General features: G+C 39.3%; 1 protein-coding gene across 1 annotated transcript; it reads left to right on the top strand.

Annotated features, from left to right (window-relative positions):
• Adss2 (adenylosuccinate synthase 2) lies at positions 1-26,642 on the top strand. Its single transcript, NM_001292059.1, has 13 exons — positions 1-290; positions 7,291-7,393; positions 8,113-8,181; positions 9,450-9,500; positions 14,772-14,838; positions 15,121-15,228; positions 16,118-16,199; positions 17,840-17,966; positions 19,347-19,501; positions 21,073-21,197; positions 22,403-22,500; positions 23,813-23,962; positions 26,575-26,642. The coding sequence occupies exons 1-13, from the start codon at positions 108-110 to the stop codon at positions 26,625-26,627; spliced, it is 1,371 nt and encodes a 456-aa protein (NP_001278988.1). The 5' UTR covers positions 1-107; the 3' UTR covers positions 26,628-26,642.
• Positions 26,643-27,244: the final 602 nt, after the last annotated feature.

The raw sequence follows: 27,244 nt of genomic DNA on the forward strand, positions 1-27,244 counted from the left end.
GCTCCTTCTTCCTCCGCATGTGGCTGGCGGCGGCGCAGCAGTTGGGTTCACGCTCGCTTCGCCCGCCGCGTCTCGTCCCGGCGCTCGTGGCCTGAGCGGAGGGAGCCATGTCGATCTCCGAGAGCAACCCGGCGGCCGCCTCCCTGCCCAACGGCGACTGCGGCCGCCCCAGGGCGCCGCCCGGAGGGAACCGGGTGACGGTGGTGCTGGGCGCGCAGTGGGGCGACGAGGGCAAAGGGAAGGTGGTGGATCTGCTGGCGCAGGACGCCGACATCGTGTGCCGCTGCCAGGTGAGGGGAGCCGGGCCCTGGCGGGGACGCCCGGCGCGGGGACGTGTCACCTTGAGGCGCGCCCCTGGGGCTGGGAGCTGCGGGGGACCCCGTCCCGGAGCCCCGGGTGACGCTCCGGGTGGCTCTGGCGGAGCCTGGAGGGTGCGCGACGCTGGAGCTGCCTTTTGGGATCTGGGGACGGCACTGGCGGTTCGCTGCGGGGCGGAGTGGAGGGAGCTACCGCCCGAGGCCTGCTCCCTTCTCCGGCTGTGACCCGGTGAGGACCCGGCGAGGCCCACCCACCCTGGCGGCCAAGGGAGGGTCCTTTTTCCGAAATTCCCAGAAATGGAGGGTCACCCCTGCCCCACCTGCTGCAGGCCCCGGGCACGCAGAGCCTCTCCTCCTGCCATCCACTTTGTTGACATCAGGTTCCGCTACGGAGCTTTGGGACTGTTGGGGTCCACTTTCTTTCTTTCTCTCTCTTTTTTTTTTTAAATTCTTATTTGTATCCCATAAATTAATATTTACGGGAGATCTCATGGGACCCTAAAGAAGGAATCCCTACTCTGTTGAAAAGTGTGAGACAAGTAGCTACAGAGATTTCAAATTGGATATTTAGAAAATTTTGCAGTGTTTCGGCAACATAAAAAGTTGACTTTCGGGAAATCGAGTGCTTCCTACCCGGACACACGTGGTTTTCAGTGTTAGCTTTTTTTTTTTTTTTCCTTCTTCTTCTTTTTCTTCTTCCCTATTTGTCGTTTGCTTTGAAGCAGCCTAGAGGCAAGGCCTTTGTGAAGGCTCTCAGAAAACTGTCTCCTAGTTTCAGAATTCAAAATAGATGAGCAATACCCATGTTCAAAACAAGATGTAGTGTTTGCAGTTAACGGCGGCATGTTTAGGTTGTAAGCATTTTTTTTTTCCTGAAGGTATGTGGTTTTGTGTGTTGATATGCAGGCGGTTTACGTTAGTCAAGGGACCTGGTGGGAAGCTTTCTACCTAAAATTGAATCCCATGCAGAAGCAGGTCTGTGCAAAGCTAGATACTTTGACTTGGGTTATCTTCCTGTGTATTGCCTGCAGACACCTACCCTGTCTCTTAAGTCGAGCTAGCCATGGGAGCAGCTACTGCCTTAGCACCCATTATTCCTTCCCGGGTTTCTGTCCCTGCACCTTGTCTGGTAGCATGCATATTTAACAGTGCTCTCAAAGGTGTCGGTATGGACCCCTGACTCGCACTGCCTGCCATAGGAAATGCTCCAAAGCACAGCCTTCACCATTTACTTTTAAAGTCAGATCTTGTGTGCTGAACTAGAGACTTAGAAAAGTGCCTAAACTCTTGCTGAATAGAAGGGTGGGTTTGAGGCCTGCTTGACTTTTTACTTAGAAATAGTTCACAGGTCCAGTTTCATTGTATATTCTGAGCCCCTGTAGCCATTGTAGCATTTATCCAAAAGGTTCTCAGTATAACTACCTTTAAAAGGTTATAGGATCAGTTTGTAGACTGAAGGTGTTACTTTGTTACCAAGACTGACCTGATGCCTTTGGAATGTCCGGAGAAGTAATTGTGGAGAAGCAAGCCATGCTTGGCTTCCAAGTGTTAGCTGAGGCTAGTGGAGAAGACAAATACGTGATCAGTCAGACTTCCCACACTTATAAACTTACTTACTACTTATATAATCCTTACATTTTTTTCTATATGTTAATTAAGTATACAGTCAAACATTTATTAATAAACATCAGTTCTCTAGAGTGTTTTTTATATATGGATACGTAAATCAATATATAAAATGTATCCATACTTCAATTAGAATCACAAAATAATTCTGTCACATATGAAATGTCATTTTAAAGGGAGGAAGGTTATGGCTGATGTTTCTTCTAACTACTATACATTTTAATAAATAATATACCCTTTGGGGGGGGAAATAGGTGCAAAGCTATTGACATCTCATCATTGGAGCACTTAAGGCCTGTCTTCCAATTCAGGATCATACTTATTTATAAATGTGTAGGTCCTCCAGGTTGATAAATATGTCTGTCTATAGGACGTGAACCAAAGAATGGCCATTACTGCTGTGTTGCCTTTAGTTTTAGATCAATATGGGTTTTTTGTTTGTTTGCTTTTGTTTTTTTTTTTGGAAAGGAGAATCATAAGTAGAGGACTGGCTGCAGACTGATGATTCATCCAGGAAACACCTATTTTGTATCTACAGGACAACACTTAGCTCTGCAATGGAAATGCCAGAATGTCTAAGCTTGTGTCCACAAGAAACTCCTAGTCTAGGAAACCACTGCTGTGTAAACGGATTTGTTGCCAGGGCAGCGTTGAGGAAGGTGGTAGTGTGTGGAGACAGAACAGCACAGAAGTAGCTTGTTAGTAAACCTATTACACTTCTCCCCCAGTAAGACACTCTATTTGCTTTCTTTATTTTGTTGAGTAGCAACTGAGTTTGTACCAGCCTTATTTAATGGTCTGAGAGAAAGGCAGGCTGGTGATCTCGGTTACCCTGGCAGCCATGGCTTGCCAATGATCAGGTAAAACTAGATGCTGGAATTTGGCACTTAGAGTCCAAACTTCTTCACTAAGACCTTCAAGGCAATGCTGTTCCCTGCTTTCATTGTGAGTTGTTCCATAATGGGAATTAAAGGTATGAAACAAAACCCGAGGCTGTCATCATTTTCACATTTGTGTGTCTGAACCTAAAGTAACCATAATGGTGAAAGGATAAGTGGATGCTTTCAGGTTTGCAAAGATTGCCCAAGCACTTGGATGTCATTGCTAAAAAGTAATGCAGATGCCTTTATGTATTTTCTTTTCCTAGCTAGTGTATCTGGCTATGATGAATAGTTTAATCAATGTACTAGTAGTAACTTAATAGTCAGCTTTTGGTACCACCAGCTAATTGAAGTTAGTGTTTAAAAGGGTTGACAGGTGCATTAGATTTAGTGAAACTGTTCACCTGGAAAAGTAAAGCTTCAGTACCAAGAAAGTATCACTGATAGTACTTATTGACTCAGACTGCCAGGTTCTTAAGTTGGAACACTAGACAAGAAACCTTTTTGGTTTCTGGAACAGTTCAAGGGCATGGGGTCTGAGGCATTGTGTCTTTTTGCTCTAATCTATAGTGGAAACCCCATTCCTTCACTCATTTTGAGCCCTGTTGTATAATAGTGTCCATGTATTCAAACAATAAAGACATAGAGTCCTAAGGGGTCTGAGAAGTGCCCAAGGGACTTTGCATGAAATTGTTAGCCCTTGACACTTGGGCTTTTGCTGTTGTAAAAGAAGATACCATTGTTTTGTGTTCATAACACCCCAAGAGGTTGCCTTCATCTCTGTCACTTCGGGAACTCAGAGGTTTAAAAAGAGGGGAGTAACTTGAGGGATTAGAAGGCTTGATAGCAAACTAAGCTAAGAGTGGAGTCCTTTTGCAGACTTGATTTCATTTCCTTTCAGTCCTTGTGTCCCATTCCTTGTCCATGCCCCCTTCCCCTCCCCTTTTAACCCCCCTAGGACCATTAGAATTCAAAATTAGAAACTTAGATATTTGTAAAAGTATTTGTAAAATTGGTCTTGGTGGCCTTTGTTTTTAAAGAGCATAGAAAGAAAAAAAATATCCAAATCATTTGTCTTCTGACTTTTTAAAATCCAATTAGGAAGAAAGGGTGTTCATTGAAAGTCTGAGAACAAGATGACTAAGTATTGTTATTGCATCCCTGTATCCTGCAGTGCCATGCTTTAAAGTATTGTACTGGATGCCATAGAAATGATGTTAAAATTCAGCATTTAATCTTATTTGTATTTTTACTGCTAGAGCAAGATGTGAACTCCAAGAGCAAGGGGTATACTTACTATGTTGTAATGGACTTGTTTCCTGAATCATGTGTGTTCTTTGTTACAGACAATGGAAAGAAACTGTAATAAGCAAAGTGAAGATTTGTCTGGTGTGTGTGTATGTGTGTGTGGTGGGGGAGGGGATGGCCAGGGCTGCTTCAGGGATCTATCTCAGCAGCATTCATGGATTTTAGCACTTCAAATCCTGGTTTTCTGAAGCTAATTGGCTCAGATTGGGTTACTGTATTTGTCTAGATCAATACTGTGGCCAGGGCATGTTTACTTCCATTTGTAAAGTAAGGGGAGAGAGGGAGCCGAACACAATCTTAAAGCTAACCTGGAGTTAATTTTGTATACAAGACAGATGAAAACATCCAGAAAATTCAGGATTGTTCTTCATAAAATATTTTTAACACTCTAATGTACTGTAGACCTCTTTTTTTTTGGAACAAATATTGTTTGGAGTCAAATTATTATTTCAAGTCTAGAAAAAAAAAAACAGTGGAAATTAGCTGTGTATTTTTGTAAAGGCCAAAAAGGGTTCACTAGAAACTTTGCTTTTTTGCTTTGAAAACATGAAGTTTTTGTTCTGAGGTTTTTTTGTTTTTGTTTGTTTTGCTATAATATTTAGTTATTGCAATTTAAAAAATACTTATTCTTGCTTGTTTTTTGAGTCAGAGTCTTATTCTGTGGCTCAGGCTGACCTGGAATTTAATGATCTCGTCTCAGCCCCCTGAATACTGGGATTGCAGGCTTTTGTCATAATGCTTGACTAAGATGTTATTTTATTCTTTTTAGATTTGCTTATTTTATGAATATGTGTTTGTTTGCATGTATAGCTGTGTACCACTCGTCGTCTTTCTGGTACCTGTGAAGGTCAGAAGAGGGCATTGGATCCCTTAAAACTGGAGTTGTATATGGTTGTGAGCTGCCATGTGGGTACAGAGAACAAGTACTCCTAACTGCTGGGCCTCCAGCTGCCTTAGTTACTTTTTTATTGCTGTGATAAAATACCGTGACTAAGGCAACTTGTAAAAGAAAGCATCTAATTTGGTTTATGGTTTCAGAGTTCATTACTTTTCAATTAAGCCTCAGGCAAATTCTTAGGCAAAGCAGCCATAGTCTTTGCCAAAATTTCACTAGAATGCTTGCTAGCCCAGTTGCTACTATTGTTTACCTCTTGGGCTGGGCCTCCACATAGAGTCTGTATAGCTCTCAACAGGATCCTACTAGGATGACTCATTAAGCTCTGCTCACAGCATCCGACTGTTTCCTAGTCCAGAGTCTCAAATTCTTCCACATTCTTCCAAAAAAAGCACATGGTCTGTTACAGCAATAGTTTACTTCCTGGTACCAACTTCTGTCTTTGTTACTTTTCTATTGCCATGATCAAAGCATCTTAAACAAGAAAATGTTTAATTTGTCTTACGGTTTTAGAGGATTGGAGTTCATAATGGCAGAATGAAGGACCAGCTGAGAGCTCACATATTGATCCTCATCATGAAGCAGAGAATTATAAGAATCACACTCTATTTTGACCTCAAAGTTTGCCTCAGTGACATATCTTCTTCAACAAGGCCACACCTCCCAATCTTTCCCAAACAGTTCTAACTGGGTACCAAGTATTCAAACATATAAGCCTTGGGAGCCATTCTCATTCAAAGTACCACACCAGCATCTAGATATTTAACTTAATGTAAGAATAGCAATCAAAGAAGACTGGTAACATGAATCTATTAGTGGATATTTACTATGTGAGATGTTTGCTGATAAGTAGTCTTTGGCTTTTCTTTCATTTATTTATTGTATAGTTAACTTGCATTTATTCTTGGCATTTACTATAAAATGTCATGTATGGCAGTCAAATTTAGGATTTTCTGAAAAACTTTGCACATACTATATAGTAAAGTACTTTTGGGCTCATACTACCTCTTTTTTCTTCATTTTTTTTTTGGGAGACAAAGTAGAGCACGTTCAAGGTTGGTGTGGCCATAAACAAGTTGGTATATTTCATTTGAGGTTCATCTGGGCATGTAGCACACAAAGTTGCGTGAGAAGTGTCTCCATCTCCTCTTATAGTTTGCAGTGGGAGGGTGAGGTCATGGGCAGCCTTGCTCCTATTTAGAAACTCATTGTTTTACTGTCTGCTAAAGTATTTGACTTCTTCATTTGATCAGTATCTGTGTGTGAGGACAGTTGCCTGAGCTTGCAAGCCAATGAATTTTGCATTTTATAAACAATACATAAATATTTTAGGTTAGCATACAAATAGACACTTTAAATCTGAATCTTTACCTGTTGTATTTAACATCTAATTTTTGTAATTTGATATTTGACATTTTACTATTTATTGACCATGTAGGCATAAACTTTAGTAATCTTCCCATGGCTCTCAATGATAATTCTAAGGATTAAGGATTCCTTGGTCCAGTGTCTTATAGATAGAGAAAATTGTAGGGATCTGTCACTAACTAAAGGCTCAAGACTGACTTGTAAACTAAGGTCTTAGGACAGTACTGGGAGCTACCTGGGAGCACATTGTAAATTAAATTAAATCCATCTAAGAATGCAAATCCAGATCCGGAGGCGCTTGGCACTCAAAGAACAATCGGTGTTACCTGAGCATTTATAGCAGTTTAGAATAACTGACTCTCACCGTAGGATGGGTGTGTGTGTGTGTGTGTGTGTGTGTGTGTGTCTGTGTGTCTGTGTGTCTGTGTGTGTGTGTGTGTGTGTGTGTGTGTGTGTGTGTGTCTGTGTGTGTGTCTGTGTGTCTGTGTGTGTCTGTGTGTGTAAATTATCATGAATAGTTACAGTCATGATACATGTCCTATATAGGGCCAAAGACACCTTAACAAACTAGATGAGTTGAGCTTTTTTAATTCTACCCTTTGTCTCATAAAAAGGAATGCAAATTCCTGCCTTCCAGAAATCTGAATTCACCAGTTTCTTGATCCTTTCGGAGTAATCATTCAAGTGTGTTATAGCAGGGAAAGAACCAAATGTTTATAATTTTTTTAGTAACTTGATTATGTGTGTGTGTGTGTGTGTGTGTGTGTGTGTGTGTGTGTGTGTGTGTGTGAAACATTTGGGTTTCCTTGGGTTATATTGACATCGTAGTATGAATTAGTTAAACTATTTACTATATTTATTATCAGGCCCAATTTCCTCCTTTATTCTGTTTCAGGGAGGAAATAATGCTGGCCACACAGTTGTTGTAGATTCTGTGGAATATGACTTTCATCTTTTACCTAGTGGAATAATTAACCCAAACGTTACTGCCTTCATTGGTGAGTGTTTAAACTGACTCCTTGGGGACAACTGTGGTATATTTTTGTTATAAAACTGACTTCATTTTCACTAACCAGATAGTTTTGATGGGTCACTAATTTTGACCATGATACTGTGTAGGACGGAGCCTCTGACTGCTGACTACCCTTCCGGGCCTTTTGCAGTAGAGTTCCCAGGATGTTCACTTTGCGAACATCTCTGAGCATTGTAGTTTTCATTCTGTAAAGAAGCTCTGATCACCAAGTCAGTTTTCCAAAGACTTTTCAGCTCTGACTATGAAAATATATATTTCATTCTGAACCCTTACACATGTAATCTGATGATTTGTATTCTGTTGTTTAAAAATGTTCATGGCACACTAAATTCGTTTTGTGGCCACAGCAGAGTGTGATTCTGAAAGACACTGGTCCAGACCATGTGTTAACTTCTTTCAGAAGCACTGTTATCTTCTTTCGGAACATGGTCCACTTGTTTCAAAGATATTCCAGGTTGTTTTCAGTGTAATTTTAGTGTTTTATATCCCCTATCATTTGTATATATTATAAACTTTGAATAATTTTTGTGGTGATTCCTTAATAAAATGCAATGTCCTGTTAATGAATGTAACTTGTTCTTCTGTTCAAAATGGTTATTATAGATGTCTACATTTTAACATTTATATGTATGTCTATATTATAATTACAGGTGTTTAAGGTGGAGGATTGTTTGTTTCTTTTAGGAAATGGAGTGGTAATTCATCTTCCTGGATTGTTCGAAGAAGCTGAGAAAAATGTTCAAAAGGGAAAAGGTATGAATGAGTGAGTCTAAATGTAATGTGTTATTTTTGTTAAATGTGTTATTACCATTTTTTTTCATCCCATTGACTAATCTTGCAATGGCTCCCTTTTCTGTCTGACTCATCACATTGAATGATAATGAGATATCTGCACCTCACTTGCTGAATCCATTTATTCAGTTTCTTTGTAATTCTTCCCTTAGACTGTTTCCTAAACCAACTTAGAATACATGTTTACGTGTCAAAAACAACTGTAGGGTAGCTTGCTAGTATTGGTTTTTCCTTGAGTACAGCACCTTAAGTGCTCTGCTGAAGAGGCCACCCCTTAGTCTATAAAGAATCAAACTAGATGTTGTCAAAGGTAACAACAGATTCTTATTTATGTATTTATGTTTCTTTGTGTAGCCTTATCTGTCCTGGAAGTAGCACTAGACCGGGCTGGCCTTGAACTCATAGAGATCTGCCTGCCTCTGCCTCCTGAGTGCTGGGATTAGAGGTGTGTGCCACCACTGTCCAGCTTTATGTTTTTTTTTAATGTTTGAAACTTTTGTGCTGGGGATTGAAGCTGGGTGCCTGCATATGATGGGCAAATGCTATATCACTGGACAACTTTTCTAGCTCAGTTTTAATACCCAGATGTTAGTTTTGAAAGCAGTTTATCCTACGAACACATGTAACTTACTAATGTACTAATTAATAAAGGAAACTACCTGTTTGGATTTGTCTATTCCTCCAACAGTCATTTCCCCCTCATGGTATGAAAGCTCACAGCCCCTACTCTTGGTAACTCATAGTTACATGGGGAGGTGCATCTATTTCATTACCATTCCATATCCTAAGTGTAGTAATCTATAAGACTTTGGAGAAATCATTATTTTGCCCAGTTAGATTTCTTTATAACTCTTTCGGGAGGGTGGGTACCATTATTAAAACCAGTTCTCTCCTCTTGAGTTTTCCCCATGCTCTGTACCTGATCCCCACCCCTATGTCCAGGAAAAGATTTTCCTGCTGTTCTTTTTGGGGGTTCTTAGGAGTATTTTATGTGAGTGTGACTGCCTTGAGACATTTAGAACATAATATTTGGAGATAAGAGCATGAATGAGCTTGTATGTTAGGACCAGTGACAAACTTGATAAGCTCAATGCTTCCATGCAGAAGAAAAGATACAAACATGAGTGCTTCAGTCAAAACACTCTTATAAAACATTCTATTCATAAAGAAATTAAGTCTTAAAAATGGTTACACAAAATGTTTGATAAAGTGTATCTTTTCTCTCCTAGGTCTGGATGGCTGGGAAAAAAGGCTTATCATATCAGACAGAGCTCATATTGGTATGGAGGCCATATTGTATTTATTTATAACTGCCTTTTAATCGAATGTATCAAGTGAAAGCATTTAGAAATGAATTATTTCTTATGTTTGTTTATGGACTGTTTCGAGGATAAAATACATAAGATGTTGATTTTTTTTTTGTTTGTTTGTTTGATTTGACAAGGACTAGATTGAAGTACACCTATTTCTGAAGACTAGGGTAACTAAGCTGATGAGTAGCATAAGCAGTATTGTGTGTCATCTTTAGTCATTAAAAATAAGTGGTAGCAAAATACAAAGCATTTATTTGTACATGTTAGCATTCCTGTAAGAGTGCATTTGACCTGAGTCAGGTTTTTAAGATGACTGCTGTGATGCGATGAATTGCTGCTCTTTTAAAATTAATTTCATCTGTCACCAGTAGTGGGTTTTCTTCTTGGTTACCATTCCTGAACCAATAGGATTAATGAGCAGTGACATGATTAGAGATGATAACCCGAAAAGAGAAAGAGGGGGTATAAATCAATAGAGAATTTTGGTATGGCCCTGAATCTATTCAAATATGTTTATGTCCTGAGTAGCTGCAAAATCTTAGCATTGTTCTCTTCTTTAAAAGGTCTCAATCAAAATGGAAATCAAGTAACAGTGTCACTAAAAAAAAACAGCCTCGAATCTGAGCTTTGTGCATCACCTCAGTAACTCTAAAATAGTGGCAGGATGGCTCAGCCAGTGAAAGTGCTTGCCTTGTGAGCCTGATGACCCGAGACCCGAGTTCTTGGGCATCCGTGCCCATACATGCATGTTACACAAGCAGTAATAAAGTAAAAGTAAAAGAACTTTTTTGAGGAAAACTGTACTGAATTAACATACAGTTTTTAATATGAATGTCCTTTTTTTCCATTACATTGTTCACCATGAAGTTCTTATAAAGTCTGAGAAGAGCAATTCTGTGCTATCATTGTAAGACATTTTTATATCAATAGCATACTGTGTGGTTTGTTTTTAGTGGGATGCTTATCCTTATTCTGAACTTGGTATGAGTAGATACAACATTTAGAATACTTTGATATTTTCAGAAACTCAAAGTAGGATTATCTACACAAATGCTTTAAGTTCATTTCTTTGTCTGAGAATACAGGTTGCATATTTGCTGAATTATTTCAGTGCTTTAGACTGCCAGGGAAGAAAAGGAAGGGTGCTGGGGGTGAGATGGTGCTTAGTGTCATAAAGACCCTTCTTTCTTTTTGGCTTTGAATCAAAGTCTTGCTAAGTTGTCAGGCTGGACTGGAACTCACTATAATATTCCAATCTGGCCGCAAGTATGTGATCTTCTCTCACCCTTCTGTCTTAACAGTCTACCATTGGATAAAATCTCAGAAGGTTCTTAGACTAGCATGCCTCCATTTGCTTGTCCAGCCTTTTTTGTTGTTGTCATATAATCCATGTCAATATAATGGTATAAACTTCAGTGTCAATATTTTTGCTTAAAAGAAATTTTAAGATGATAAAGATGCTGTGCAATTTGAAAAATAGTTGAGCAGTGGCTGAAGAGACAGCTCAGTGGCTTAGGAGTATTACCTTGCCGAGAGCCAGATTAGATTGTGAGCACTCGCATGTTGGCTCACAACCATCTGGAACTCCACTTCTGGGGATTTGTTGCTGTCTTCTTACCTCTGGGTACTATTCACACATGTAGGCAAAACACATAAAGTAAAATGACTAAATCTAAGAGATTTGTTTTTGTTTTTCAAAACAGGGTTTCTCTGTGTAGCCCTGGCTGCCCTGGAACCTGCTCTGTGGACCAGGCTGGCCTCAAACTCAGAGTCCTTTGCCTCCTGAGTGCTGGGATTAAAGGTGTGTGCCACCACCACTTCATGGCTAAATTTTTTTTTTATTAATTAAAAAAATTAAGCAACTTAATCATCTTTTGTCCTGCCCTACTGACATAGTTGGTAATAAGAGAGATGTTTATTCAGAGTAGCCTGAGAAATGAATAAATGGGGTAAATACTGTAAGCGTCTCAAGTACAGAGTTGCTGGTGTCTGTCTTTTATTCATGTATCCATTACCTGTGCTAGACATGGTCTCAGACCATGGAGATTCAAGAGTGTTAGAAAGACAATATTTAAAAAAATCCTTTAGTGAAGCTTATCGTATAGTAGTGAACACATTATGTAAGACAAATATATAATGAATGTGTCATGGCACAGCATTGTGTTAATAAAGCTCAAATATAGTGCTGGTGGTATAGTTCAGTGGTAGACAGTGCTGGGTAATTACCAATATCAAATACTTAGATAAGTAAAACTCAGCCAAATTTACCTATATCAATACTTTTACAGTGGTGCTAATGAAACTGCTAAGGGTATACAGTTACCTTTCATTTAAAAAACAATTAGACTAAATTCTCAAGGTAGTTTTTCTTTTCTTCAATGTCTAGACTTCTGTAGAAAACAAAAGCAATATTCAAAACAACTTCAGAGAGAGTAATCAAAAGTAATTGGAAGGCATTAAGGTTCTACACCATTAAAGTCATTGTTCTAATTATACTAATAGCTTCCTGGGGCCTAGGAGAGCAGTAGCTTTGTGTCAGGGTACTAAACTAATTTTTTGATAATACACTTCAACTGCTTTCTGTCAAACATTTATTTGTGGTTTTCTAGTTGCCTTTTAAACTTTTCTGTTAATGGAAAATAAGAATTTAAATGCAGATGCTTTTTATGCAGAAGAAATTGTATGGCATATTCTAATATTTCAATTGTATTATAACTGACTTGCTAAGTTAGTGTTTATTAAAACAACTCTTAAGAATAACTCTGGTCCCTGAAATAATTTTGAAAGGCTACTGTCTGGGCAACAGGATAGGAACATGGTAACAAACTAATCATATGAGAGCAGTTTGAAGTACAACATGATACACATGTATACCACATGATACAACATTCATAAAAGCATGTAATATACTCAATGATAAAGGCTTCTAAGCGCCTGGAAAAATTGCTGTGGTGACTTTTCTGAGCCATTATCTGTAACCTTTGATCAAAGGTGACCACAGCTCATACTTCTCTTGTAGATTAGTTCTGTCATTTGGAACTTTATTTAAAATTACAGTTTGTACTATCTTTTGCATCTGGCCTACACTGAACATTCTGCCTATAATTGTTGCAATTCTCTTGTTATTGCTACTTGAAGCAAAAGGTTTTTCTTTTTAAAAAATTGTTACCTATTATGAATATGCCAAAACTTTTATCCCCTTTACCATTGGTGAAAATTGATTGAGTTTTTCCAATATTGGTTTATTAAAAATAGCATTATTTTGACATCCTATAGTTGTTATTTGCTATGTAATATTCCAGTATAATTTTAAGGATACTCTTTTACCGACTTGTGTGGTACTGAGACATGTATTGATTCACTCACTGCAAATTGAGCTTCTGTAGTGTAACTAGTGTACAGAAATTTCAAAGCTCTCACCAGGCATGCCGGAGAAGACTGGTGGCCATAGAAAGCTCTTGCCATGCAGGGCATAGGAGATAGGAGAACAACACTTTCTGCATAGCTTTGCAGGCTAAGGCTTGTGAGAGGGCAGTCAGTGTCTGTCCAGGTTTTATCACATTTTTCTAGTTTCTATGTAACTAATGTATATCTTCTAATGCTGGTGGTGGTGCACCCCTTTAATCCCAGTACTTGGGAGGCAGAGGCAGGGGATCTTTGAGTTTGAGGCCAGCCTGGTCTACAGAATGAGTTCCAGGACAGCCAGGGCTACACAGAGAAACTCTGTCTTGAAACAGACATGCTGCCACTAATTCTGAGAACTCAGTCATTCTACTTAGCAATTTAGTTGGAAGTAACAACATAATTGGTGGAAAGAAATCATGACATAATATGATAAAATCATTGAATTGTATACCTAAAACTGGTGAGTTTTAAGGTCTGTTAATTATAAAGTTGTCTAAAAAAAGTAAGTAAACTTTAGTTAGAAGTTGAGAAACCAAAACCATAGGCTTGCATGTCTGTGAGCTGTTTATGTAGTGAGTCAATAGATATTTGAGTACTTACTAGTACAGAAATTCACTAGCAAACTGACATTGTCCTAGGACTCAGAGTATTGTGTAAGGGGTATGAGTGTGCCCCGGCCCTCGGGGCTCCAGTAATTCATGAGGTGGATTAAGCCTGAAAATAATGGTTGGGAAAGAAGAGCCAGACCAAGCAGGATCTTTGTCACTGTCTCCTTTATTGATTATTACAAGGGGTTTTTAATAGAGAAAGGAGGAAGCAGAGAAAAAGGAGGTGGGGGAAGGAATGAATGTTAATTGCTCTCAGGCAGGTATCCGGAATCTCAGGAATAGGTGTTAGTTGCTTCTCAGGCCAGGTCCCGGAACCTGAGGGGTGGGATGCTAGACTAGCTGGCGGCTAGCTAGGCATGGGGGGTCGCCAAGGCTGGCTTCTGACATGAGTGTGCATATAGGTGCTTGTAGGTACACTGCATAGAAGTCTATAGTTGTAGCCAAGGACTGCAAGGGATGCTGATGTGAGCACAAGAGTGTTTACCATGTAAGTAGTTTTTCCTAAGAGTTGTTTCAAAGACAAGGATTCGATAAGTTGTTTGTGTCTTGGCAAGAAATTTTGAATGCATTAAAGAATTTGGATTCCATGTCCAAGAGTGGAAAGTGGCACAGGTTAGAGCATAGTTGTAGTGAAAGGTAATGGATGTTCGGGACTAGGGAGGAAGAGGTGTCAACCTAATCCCTAGAGTTCAGAACTTGAAGATGCAGAAGAAAAAAAAACCATATTATCTTTGGCTGCGTGTTGATAGCACACCCCTTTAATCCCAGCACTCAGGAGGCAGAGGCAGGCAGATCTCTTGAGTTCAAGATCTGCCTGGTCTACAGAGTGAGTTCTAGGATGGTTAGGGCTCTTATGCAGAAAAACCTTGTCCTGTCAAAAAAAAAGGGTACCTTTGTAGTAGTTCGAACTTTACTGAATTTTAGGTTAGGATATTCTAAAATTGCCCCCCCCCTTTTTTTTTTCTTTTTCTTTTTCTTCCTCTTTGCTTTCTTGAAACACTAATCCAGGTTGGCTTCAAACTTGTTGTGACCCTCCTGCCACAACCTGTTTAGTGCTGAAATCACAAGTGTAAACTACTATTAATACTTTTAGAAATATATCAATGTGATTTGTCATAAACAAGGTTGGAGGGATTTCTAGCTTTAGTAATTTGATGTAGAATATTTTATCTTGCATGTTATCTTTGTTTCAATAACAACTGTGATTTGTTTGGTTTCTCTTCAGTATTTGATTTTCACCAAGCAGCTGATGGCATCCAGGAACAGCAGAGACAAGAACAAGCAGGAAAAAAGTATGATATATACATACATATTTTAAATTTTGATATAGTTTGAACACATCTACATCGTTAGGTATAAATTCTGAGCCAGAAATAAAACAAAACAAAACCCAGAATAGATAGATAAGAATATTTTACTTAGGTTTCAGAGAAAACTGGTTAGATTATGCAAATAAGCTTGTAGGAAATTGCATAAATAGCAGAATCATATGTAACTTCCTTCTTTGGAAAGATCTGACCGCAGACTTACATCTTCCCTCTGTAACTTAAAGCTTGTTTTGGTTTGTTTTGAAGTTTGGGTACCACAAAAAAGGGCATCGGCCCAGTGTATTCCTCCAAAGCTGCTCGGAGTGGACTTCGAATGTGCGATCTTGTTTCTGACTTTGATGGCTTCTCTGAGAGGTAACAAACTTGTTTTTTCAAAATTTAAAATAACAAAAACATTTTTAAAGACAAGTGCAAAATTGAAGCACCAGTAATCAGATTTACTTTGTGACAAATAACTGATGATGATGTAAGACTATGTCCTAAGAAGATAGAATATCGTTCTTGAGGACTAGTTTTCTGTGACAGCAAATGTTCCCAGTGTGGCAATACTGATGTGTTCACCATGTCCTAGGATCTCATCTTCGATGTTTCAGATTCAGGGACCCCAATAGCCTTTCCAGGTCCTAGTAAATTATTTGGGCACATCTTCAAAACTAGAAATGCTACACCGACCTATTCTCTATAGAATGGTTTCCTTGGGAAATGTAGTGATTGTTTGCACTGGCAGGCAACTACACCAAAAGGGCCTAGAGATCAGTTGTTAGTGTCTAGAATATCATGTAGACCATTCCTTTCATACTTTTATATAGTAGAATGTGATTCACCTTTTCTGTTTTCAGATTTTAGTTATTCTGTTTCTTCTCCAACTACTCATGTCACCTTAATTATATTGTCTTAAACATAATTTTTTTTTTTTTTCCGAGATAGGGTTTCTCTGTGTAGCTTTGGAGCCTATCCTGGCACTCGCTCTGGAGACCAGGCTGGCCTCGAACTCACAGAGATCCACCTGCCTCTGCCTCCCGAGTGCTGGGATTAAAGGTGTGCACCACCAACGCCCGACATAAAAATGTATTTTAAGTATATAATTTATTCACGTTTATCTCCTTTATTAAATGAAAGTAACTTCAGTTTCAGAGCTAATATTATTTTAAGACCACTTAGAAGGCACAGAAATCACTTGACTTGAATGATATTATCTGAAGTATTCTTTAAGGTAGTTAATGCCATGATCTGTATTTTTCAGGTTCAAAGTTCTAGCTAACCAGTACAAATCTATATACCCTACTTTGGAGATAGACATTGAAGGTGAATTACAGAAACTTAAGGTAATGCTTTTTTTTAGCTAAGTGATGCGCTTTTAAACACTAATTGGCCAAACTGACATTCCAGTTTTGTGTATTAACTAGTGAAAGAACTTACAAGTCATTCTTGGACATAGCATGTTTGTGTGATTTCACAGTCTGGTTTAGATGGGAAAGGAATGGTGTGTGAAAGTAGCTAGATCATAGGTCTCAGATGCACCTGCAGGAACTTAGCTTTTATTTGGGAGACAGTGGAAAGCTATTGGAGAATTCTGAACAGAAGAAAGTTCAGATTTAGATTATGAGGAAACCACACATAACTACTGATGTGTAGATCTGTAAAGAAAGGACGTGTAGTGACTTGTAAAGTCAGCAGGTTTAGGATTGATAAACAGTTTCTTCAGCATTTGTTTCTGAGACAAATAACTTTACTGAAGAAGCCCAGTGGTGCCTGCTAACAGAAGGCTTCTCAATCATTGGTAAATGTTACATTGTTTCCTATATGCCTGGTGGTTACTTCTTTACAAGTATCAACATTGTTACTAGAACTGAGTAAGAATCTACATATCATATGTCATTCTGGAGTAGTTGCAGGCCTTATGTCTGCTTATGATTCACATAAATTGGGTGTGGTGGCCTATGCCTGCAATCCTAGCACTTGGGAGGTAGAAGCAGGAAGGTCAGAAGTTCAAGTTCATCCTCAGCTTCTTACTGAGTTGGAGCCCAGCCTGGGCCATTCTTGGGGTGGGGAGGGGGGGGATAAGAAAAAGAAACAACAAGAGAAACAAGATTTTCCTGAGTGACATGTGTTGACACATAAGGACTTTACAGAGTCATTTTAGCCACACAGAGAGGACTGAAATGTATGGATAAGTAAGAGATTAAAGACGAAAGGGCCAGACAGACATTCATTAGTGGGTGCAATGTATGGGCTCCTGGTAAGTAGCTTCTAGAATTGGCATTCTTAGTGCCCAGAGTTGAAATCAGGTTTTATTGCAGTGTACGTTCCACAGCCCTCAGGGAAATTCTTGTTTATATTTTTACTTGAATTCTGAAGTTAAACATTGCTAGCATGTCATGTTAGTATTTGATACTATCAATTGATGGCAAATTATGATGCTGTTACTATAAAGAAGAATGACAGCACTCATCACTAACATTTGCATGCTTGCCAGTGTAGTTTGTGTTCTTTCCACATTTTGTTGTCACTCTGATTTGAACTTGAAAATTGTTGGTTATATGGATTATAAATGCAGCTTTTCAAATAACTTAAAAATGTCAAAGTGCCATCTAATATAAACAGACAGTTCTTTTTATTCTCCCTGAAACCTAGCTTATATGAAGTGAGTACTTTGCTCTGTTCCCATTGAAGTTGATACAGAACTTTTAAATGTTATAGTGCTTGTGTGTGTATGTTGTTCAGGACCTCACACATGCTAGGTAAGTACTCTGCCCTGAGCCACATCTCCAGCCCTCCTGCTGCTGATCACTCTTTTCTGAGAGACCAGAGCTTATCCAGATGCTGCACTGGGGCGAGCGAGCCCCATCACCAGTGCCTTCTGCTCAGATTTGTCAGTTTCCACTGTCCGAGGTCAGGTAGTCTACACTTTGACTGTGTTATAATGTATTAGTGCACATGGAAACTGGTTTTTGTCTTTGTGTAGGGTTATATGGAAAGGATTAAACCGATGGTGAGAGATGGAGTTTATTTCCTATATGAGGCCCTCCATGGACCACCCAAGAAAATCTTGGTAGAAGGTGCAAATGCAGCATTGTTAGATATTGATTTTGGTAAGTGAGATATGATTCATAGGGAGTTTGACTGAGTCCAAAGTACTTAGATATAAATATTAATGTTAGCACTAAGGAGGTTATAAATAGTGCATTTAGCGTTTGTATCAGGAATGAGATAGCTTGTCATCTGGTGGCAAGGAATACTGTGGCAAGCACAGTATAAGTTACATTTCATTAGAAAAATAGAATCTTTTGGATTCTGTGGGTTTGGAGTTCTGTAGATTGTGAATTTTATTAGTTGGTTCATGATTTATTCAGTTCCCATTTCTCTGGAACTGTAAAATGATAAGATCAATTTGGGGACAATCTTCCCCTGTAAATCTTTAAAATAAATAGACATTAGGATTAAACATGTTTTTGAAGATCTAGACAAACCTGTGTATGTTAACTCATTCTGTACATGAGGCTTTCTGGTAGGCTCAGCATTCCCTCCATCCTCATGGTTAAACTAAGCTTACCAAGATGACTATCTCCTTAGTCTTAGTTGATATATATAAATATATATAAATCTAAATGTTCTTTCTTATGCTGTTAACAGTTCTGGGTTCATTTCTGTTTGTCTTTTTAATTTATTTTTTGTTTATATGTGAGTGTTTTGCCTGCATGAATGGCTGTTCACTACATGATGCAGAGCCCTTGGTGTCATTGGACCCCCATGTGGGCACTGGGAGTCAAACCTGGGTCCTCTGGAAGAGCAGCAAGTGCTGTTAACTGCTGAGCCAGCTCTTCAGCTTCTTGACATTTCATTAGCTTTGGATACTAACTAATTAAGTAAAGAGAATGTATTTCTCTATAATAGATATATTTACCCCTTTATCCTGAAATATGCCTTCTCAATCTGGAAAGAGAGTGTATAATTTGGAAAGTTGAGTAGTTAAGTATAAAGGGGAGAAAAATGCACCCTCATAATTGTTCCGGTAATTTGAGGGTTGCTCTTAATAGAGTTCAAAGGCTGAGGAAGTGTTGAACACCACAAAATTACTGTTGCCCCAGGGTCCTGCTGCACCCTAAGTATGTCCACCAGGGAGTCATTTGTTTGAGGAGTCGATCAAAATGTAGGTGGGTTTCTGCATAAAATTCTTCTACAACAGTGAGTACGCACTATAAGCCAAGTTAGCAACTGGACATACTCTGGGGTTCTCTACAGCTAAAATGCTGCAGTTAAAGCTCTACCTATCTGCATTTTTAACCTGTCACAGACAAAGAGGATCACGCCTAGGACACTGAGCTCTTGAGAGAGGGCAGTGACAATTATGGTCAAGTCCATCAGATACAGAAGTAAATTCATATGCATGCTCTTAATGTAATTCTGTTTTACAGTGTATGTGTATATGTGTTCACCTTAGTGTTTTTTATTTTTTCTTTTCTATTTTGTAGGAACTTACCCTTTTGTAACCTCATCAAACTGTACTGTTGGAGGTGTTTGTACAGGTTTGGGTATGCCACCTCAAAATGTTGGTGAAGTATATGGAGTTGTAAAAGCTTATACCACTAGAGTTGGTATTGGTGCCTTTCCCACAGAGCAAGACAATGTAAGCCGTTTCTTAGTAATCTGATTTTTAAAGCATGAAAGAAAAATCGTGTTCCCCTGATCTCAACCTTAATAGACTCCTCTGCCTCTCTCTTCATTCACAAGGGTCATTTGATGTGTTTGCCTTATCATTTTCAGGAAAACCTTATAACTTTGCTTCTTGGAATGATTGGCTAGGTTTGTTTAAATATTAACAACTTGCTCATGAGCTTTTCCTTTGTTGTGAAAATTACATGAGAAATGTAAAAGGAAGAAAGATGTATTCATCGTGTTTGTTGTCGTTGTTCATGGTTTCAGTCCATGGTTACTCTGTGGTGTGTCTTTGGGCTAGTAGTAAGATATACATGGGGGCAAAAGGGCATGGAGTGGGAAGGCTGGTCCCCTCACCTCATGGCACTTGGGACGCAGCAAGTGAGGACGATATGCAAGGGCACACCAGGTCCTCTAACGAGACCCTGCCTCCCATAGTCCATTCAGCTAGGAACTTAGCTGTAGCAAGCTTTTTCATCAGACTCCCAAATAATGACACAGAGACTTATTAATTATGAAAGCCTGGCCTTAGTTTAGGCTTGTCCCACTAGCTCTTACAATTTAATCTGTTTTTATTAATCTCTATTTTGCCAAGTGGCTCTTTACCTCTCCTTCATTCTGTACTGGCTTCTCCACCTGCTTAGATTCATCCCCCTGAGTTTCTCTGCCCAGAAGTCCCATTTAACCTCTCCTGCCTAGCTATTGGCTGTTCAGCTCTTTATTAAACCAGTCAGTCCCTTAGGCACATTTTCAAACAGTGATCAAATATCCTGCAACACTCATGAATGGATTAATCCACTGATAACATTAGTGTCTTCATGATCCAGTCACTTCTCTATTGCCAAATGCTGAGGACCAAGCCTGCAACACATGGGCCTTTTTCTGAGATCATAACAACTTGTTCTTACTGATAGGGTCTAGTTGTTTTTAAGAAAAGTAGCACGAGAGGGAAAGACATCATGTAACAGGGTTCAAGCAGGGGGATTTTTTTATTAGGGGAAGGGACCATAGAAAGGGAAGGGGGAGACCAGCCTCTGGGAGTAGGAGCATCAGGAGAGAGGAGAGAGGAAAGGGGGGGGGATGGGGAAGGGGAGGAGGGGGCAGACAGGGAAAGAAAGAGAGGCTCTGTAGACCAGGCTGGTCTCGAACTCACAGAGATCCTCCTGCCTCTGCTGGGATTAAAGGCGTGTGACATCACTGTCCGGCTGGCAGGGCCCTTTTATCAGGGAAGGTAGTGAATGTGCACAGGTGGTGCTCTTAGTGGCTGCAGCTGAGGGCGTGTCCTGTCAGAACCCCAAGGACAGGCCAGTGCAGATGCCTGAATACTAACAACCTGTATATAACGTAAAAAGTATTAGCTTAAAAATGTAAAAATGAAATCAAAACTGAATATATTCCAAGTAATGTCATTTCCATGGAATTTCTGTCTCCAGCTTATTTCATGAAAGATACATATCAAGAGATAATTGTTTGTTTTATAATCTAGTATAATTCCCTAGTTATACAGCTTTGATATTTTAACTTACAAATTCTGTTATACAGGAAATTGGAGAGTTATTACAAACAAGGGGTAGAGAATTTGGAGTAACTACTGGGAGGAAAAGAAGATGCGGCTGGTTGGACCTTGTTTTACTCAAATACGCCCATATGATCAACGGGTTTACCGCGTGAGTCTTCTTCAGAATCTGTGTTTCAGGAAATAGTAGACGGTTGATAACCACAGGTTTGATTTTGTAGAAAGTAAACTTGCGAGTCCCCTAACAGAAAAGCTTCACTCCTCTGCCTCCAGAATAAATTCATAGTTTTAGAAGTGGAATTAGATATAGAAGGAAGTATACAGGAAGAGATACCCAAGTTACTTTCCTGGATGCCCAGGGCTCTAGGAAGAATGGCAGTGGTGTCTGACTGGTGTGTGTGTACAGAGGGCCGTGAGATGGGTAGGCAGGGAGGAGGTGATGGACAGTGTGCACACAGGAGGCGACAATGCTGTGTGGGGATGGGGCGCACACTTAGTGTCTGACCTGGATCAGACATGGACTCACGCGCTGTGCTGATGTGACTGGACATGCTCACCTTTTTGAGTCTCGGTCTCATCATCTTTAAAATCGAGGTCAGGGTATCACTGCCACTATGGGCATTTGAAAGAGAGGTGAAATGCAGGCATACTGTTGTGCTCACTGAGACACTCAGTAAAGTCGAAGCATTTTATGTGTAAGTAAATGTGTTTGTATCTGCATTAATAGGCTGAGCTTCTAACAAGTAAAAGGAGTTTTTTTGTTGTTTTTAAACAAACAAAACCCAAGATTTGTGAACCAGAATCCCAAACCTAGTGTTTTATCTAATTTCCACAGATTTCCCCTTAAAATCCTGTTTTCAAGTCAGTTTTCGGGAAACTTTGATGTATCACGAAGAGGTCCTTGATGTTTCCTCACTCTGTCAGTTTCTAACCAGAAGGGTGGAGGTGATGTTGAGCAGAGTGAACAGTTGGGAATGGTAGCATGTGTGGGAATGGGCCTAATATCTTGTGATTATGTGGAACAATGCGTTCTGCTGTGTCCCTGGGGCACAAAATGCATCCTTAACTCTAGGCGGCCTTCCCAAGTCATCCCTCATAAGATAGCTGAGCAAGTGTGAAGCCACTAGTGAGACTGTAATTACTAGAAAGTAACTGTTTTATGAAGACTGTGTGTTAATACAGGGTCCTCATCCATGTGGTCTTCTGTGTGTGGCACGCTTTCAAGTATAATCCTAACCAGTTTTCAGAATTGCTTTGGAGCGCTGAGCTTTGCATGAATTTTCCCTTTCTCCTGAATCAGTTAGACTGGGGGTCACAAGTTTGCTGTTTCAACAGTGTCTTTTCTTTCAAAATCAGGTTGGCCCTTACCAAGTTGGATATTTTGGATATGTTTACAGAAATCAAAGTTGGCGTTGCTTACAAATTAGATGGGGAAATCATACCTCATTTCCCAGGTACTTTTTTTTTGGCTGTGTCTGAAGTTTATAAGATTGCTAATATTATCATTTAACTAATGTGTAATATGTGTAATATGTAATTGCTACTTTTAAGATTGTCTTTCCCAGGCTTAATTTTTTTTTTTAAAGATTTTATTTATTATGTATACAACATTCTGCTTCTATGTATATCTGCACACCAGAAGAGGGCACCAGATCTCATAACGGATGGTTGTGAGCCACCATGTGGTTGCTGGGAATTGAACTCAGGACCTCTGGAAGAGCAGTCAGTGCTCTTAACCCCTGAGCCATCTCTCCAGCCCGCTAGGCTTAATTTTTATTTTACTCATAGTGCAGATATATTGACATTTTGTTCAAAATTGGTATTAATTTCAGAGTTGGGTCACAAACATGTACTTAAACTCAAAAGAAAGATGCTGCTTCAAGGTTTCATCTTTTTAAACTTATAGAATGGTATGAATGCCTGTAGCCCAGCTACTTAGGAGCCTCAGGTAGGAGGCACGCTTGAGCCCAGGAGTTCAAAGTTAGTTTGGGCAATATAACAAGACCTGTCTATGGCAACATAAAAGTGGGGAAGAGAGAAAGTTTGGGAAGAAAAGACCCTTGAGTCTTGTATGCTCTTTCTCAGTACATGAACTCACTCCATCCTTCAAGCCCCATGAGTTTTTCTAACTGCTCTGTGTCTGAAGTTAAGAGATGAAGGAGATGCCTACTTGGAGGCAGTGTAGTTTTTTGAGGCCCATCTTGTCACAGGATTTACTTACTCAGGAGTTTAGTAAATACTTCTAGATTTAGAAATGGAGATTGCTGATTTTTCAGGTTAGTTTTCCTTAAACACCAAGGAAATACCAGTTGAAGGAATGTTGACAACCTTAATGAAACTTGGCAGTCTGGGAAGTTTTATGACCCTGAGACTAGATATTCATGAAGAATAATTTTCTGTCATTTTCCAGTTTCTCTTACAGAAAAACAGGCATCTGTTAACATTTTAGGATAGTTACTTAGAAACTAATTAGTCAAATATATATTATGTCCTGGTCGTTACTGCTATCTCAAAGTTTTTTTTTTAGATTTCTTGTTTTAAAGGTTTTATTTACTTATTATGTATATAACATTCTACTTCCATGTATATCTGCACACCTGAAGAGGGCTTCAGATCTTATTATAGATGGTTGTGAGCCACCATGTGGTTGCTGGGAGTTGAACTCAGGACCTCTGGAAGGGCAGTCAGTGCTCTCTTAACCTCTGAGCCATCTTTCCAGCCCCTCAAAGCTCTTTTAATAATAATATAATACTTCTTAACTTTCAGCGAACCAAGAAGTCTTAAATAAAGTGGAAGTTCAGTATAAGACTCTCCCAGGATGGAACACAGATATATCTAATGCAAGGACATTTAAGGAGCTCCCTGTCAATGCCCAAAATTATGTTCGGTTTATTGAAGATGAGCTTCAAATACCAGGTAAACACTTTTTGAGCGGCTGTCTTTAATTTTTCTGTTAGTTTGTGGGGTTTTGTTTGTTTGGTTTTTGGTCCCATCCTCTCTCCCGTCCCCCATGCCCATCCCCCCACCCTCATAACCAAAGCAACTTGGGGAGGAGAGAGTGTATTTGACCTGCTCTTTCATATCATTGTTTGTCATTGAAGAAATTCAAGGCAGGAGGAACTCAGGCAGGACAGAAAGCCTGTGGGGCAGGAGCTGATGCAGAGGCCATGGAGGAGTGCTGCTTACTGGCTTGCTCAGCTACTCAGCTGCTCAGGTGGTCTGGCACCACCTGAAATGGACTAGGCCTTCCCCTATCAATTGCTGATTAAGAAAATGACCAATCTTATAAAGGCATTTTTTTTTTTAATTGAGTATCACCCTCTTCTCCAGTGACTGTTGCTTGTGTTAGGTTGTCATAAAACTAGGCAGCTCATTTCATTAGCAAGAAATTTAAAGTAATAGTGAAGAATGAATTGGTTTACTCATGTAGGTCCTTGCTCATGGGAGGGCGAGGCAGGAGGATTCCTGAGAATGCTAGGTTAGGGCTATATAATAAAAACCCTGTCAAATACAACAAAAAACACAAACCAAAGAATGAGAAATAGATATAACGCATACATAAAGCAAGATGGCCAGGGTTGGGCATGATGAAGTTAGGTGGCCTTTCTGTTACGTGATTGCTTTTTCCTTTCATTCTTTTGTTTACACTGATGGGAACTAGAGACAAGAAAAAGTAGGTGGGAGATACTTTCCACATGCAACATATTATGTACTTACACTGTCTCTGTTGTGTTTTGTTTTTATTCATGATTCATTTCAGACATGGTTTTTGGGTCTCTCCCACCTTGATGTCAGCCTTAGCAAACATGTATGCGAATGGCTTTTAGTCAAAAGTTTTTGAAATATAAATAGCTGAGTCTTAATGAACTCTATACAATACTATAAAGGATTCTCCTGCCGGTATATTGGGGAACCCAGGAATTCTACAAATAATTACAGCTGTGAGGCAGAGATGACCAGTCATTCCCTGAACCACCTCTGTACTAGGCCACTCCTATGGCTGTGCTGTGTAGTTCAAAATTGTCAAGCTATTTCTATACATCTTAATGTAAAATTTATAGAGTAGTTTTGATGTTGCTTATCTTTTCTACTAGGAACTCTTATTAAATTATTTATGTCTCTGCTAATTTGGACCATGCTTTTACTGTCATAGTCACTAGGGGTGAAGGAATTGTAAATACTGTATAGTTACAACAGCATTCTAGTCAGGTTCGTCTGTGCTAGACCTTTCTAGAAGAAAATAAGGACAGGCTGCTGACAGAAAGAGCAACACTGAGAAAAAGTAGAGGATTGCCTCTTTCTGACATAGAATTCACCTTTATTGAGAACATAATTGAGACACTTATAAATTTAAATTATTCTTGAATGGCAATAGTAATTCCTCTGTGATGCAGAAATGAAAACATACAAAATTGAGCACACTATGTATTTCTGCATGGCATACTTACAAATCATAAAGACTAAAAATGAAGCTATTTCATCATTTTTTGAAATAACGTATGACAAGAAATCTTGTAGAAAAAAACCTGAAGCAGAAATATTTGCAACCAAATTTTCTAATGGCTTAAAAAAAAAATCAAATCACTTTGTCTAAAGATGACAGTGTTTCCTGTACACTTTTGTTGTGTTTAGAATACAACATAAAAAGTACTCTAACACAGTTTGTAGTTTTTTAGTTTTAAGCAAGTTTCTTAATATAAAGGATAACAAATCATGTTTTGTTTATAATATGCTAAAATGATTACATGGAAGGACTCTTTAAGGCTTATTCATTATTTTATGTGTGCCTGCCTGCATATATATATAATGTATGTGCATCGCATGCGTGCAGTGCCCACAGAGCCAGAAGAGGGCACTAGGGATCCCAGAATAAGAATTGTGAATGACTTTGTGGTAGGAATTGAACCAGGCTCCACTGCCAGAGCAGCAAGTACTTTGGACCACTAAGCCATTTCTCCAGCTTCCCATGGAAGAATTAAAAAAAAAATTTTTTTTAAACTTTATTTCATGTGCATTGGTGTGAAGGTATCAGATCCCCTGGAACTGGCGCCAAAGACAGTTGTGAGCTGCCATGTGGGTGCTGGGCATTGAACCCAGGTCCTCTGGAAGAGCAGTCAGTGCTCTTAACTAAGTCATTTCTCCAGCCCCCATGGAAGAATTCTTATCTTGACTACCCCAGAAACCCTTTTCTTTTGATTCTCAAAATGTACCTTTTAATGGGTATCTTCTTATTTCACCTTAAAAGGTTTCTGTTATACACTAAATTATCTAACAGGACTGTACCCATAGTTCTACTTCGTTTGTGAGATCAAAGATATTCAGTATTAATTATTTCTGCCTTTAAGAATAATATTGACTTAAATTCATATCAATCCTGCATAGTACTGGTAAATGACATTGGAGCAAAACTTGATACTTTACTTTTTGAAACTCTATTTTTTAAATACAACAGGACTCTTCTCTCTTCATTCATCCCAAAGCTGAATGTCACAAGGGACTTGATGTTCATCTCTTGTTTTGTTTTCCAGTTAAGTGGATTGGTGTAGGTAAATCCAGAGAGTCCATGATTCAGCTCTTCTAAGGATTGCCAGCAGCGCACGAGACACTCCTTGAGAGGGAGGGAAAATACTTAAGCATTTCTCTATTATCTGCAAATTCAAGAATAAAGACATGGAATGAGTTTTAAGCTGGCATTGGTTGCAGTCTCTGACAGACGGCTGTCATGGACAGACTGGCGCCCTCCCATCCAGCTTCTCAGCTGGCATGGCCGCCGCCTCTGTTGCTCCTGCTGCTCATGGTGCCACAGTTCCTTCCCGTGTTCAGTAACTGTATAATCCCTGTTGTTTGAAATCTAAAACTTCCAGTGCAGTTTTTCTTCATTATTGTCATCGTGTTTGAGTTTTTATCCCAAATAGATGGTGAGAACAATTAATGCAGTTTTGCACAGATATTTTTACATTCTGATCATTCAGTTCTGTCATTGTAATCTTTGCTGTTAGAAAAAAAAAGAAAAGATAGGGGTTCTGTCAACTTTTGTAATGCTATTAATTCTGTTTAAATTGTGAACTGATTATTTTCTGCTGAGACCATTGTAAAACTGAGCTTTGGTTGGGAGGGGGAGTATGTTCATGGGACCTTTAATTTGTATAGAATGCAGAACCTAGTTCTCTCTACAATTATTTAATACAATGAACATTT

Source organism: Cricetulus griseus, chromosome 5, assembly GCF_003668045.3.
Source record: "Cricetulus griseus strain 17A/GY chromosome 5, alternate assembly CriGri-PICRH-1.0, whole genome shotgun sequence".
NCBI lineage: Eukaryota > Metazoa > Chordata > Mammalia > Rodentia > Cricetidae > Cricetulus > Cricetulus griseus.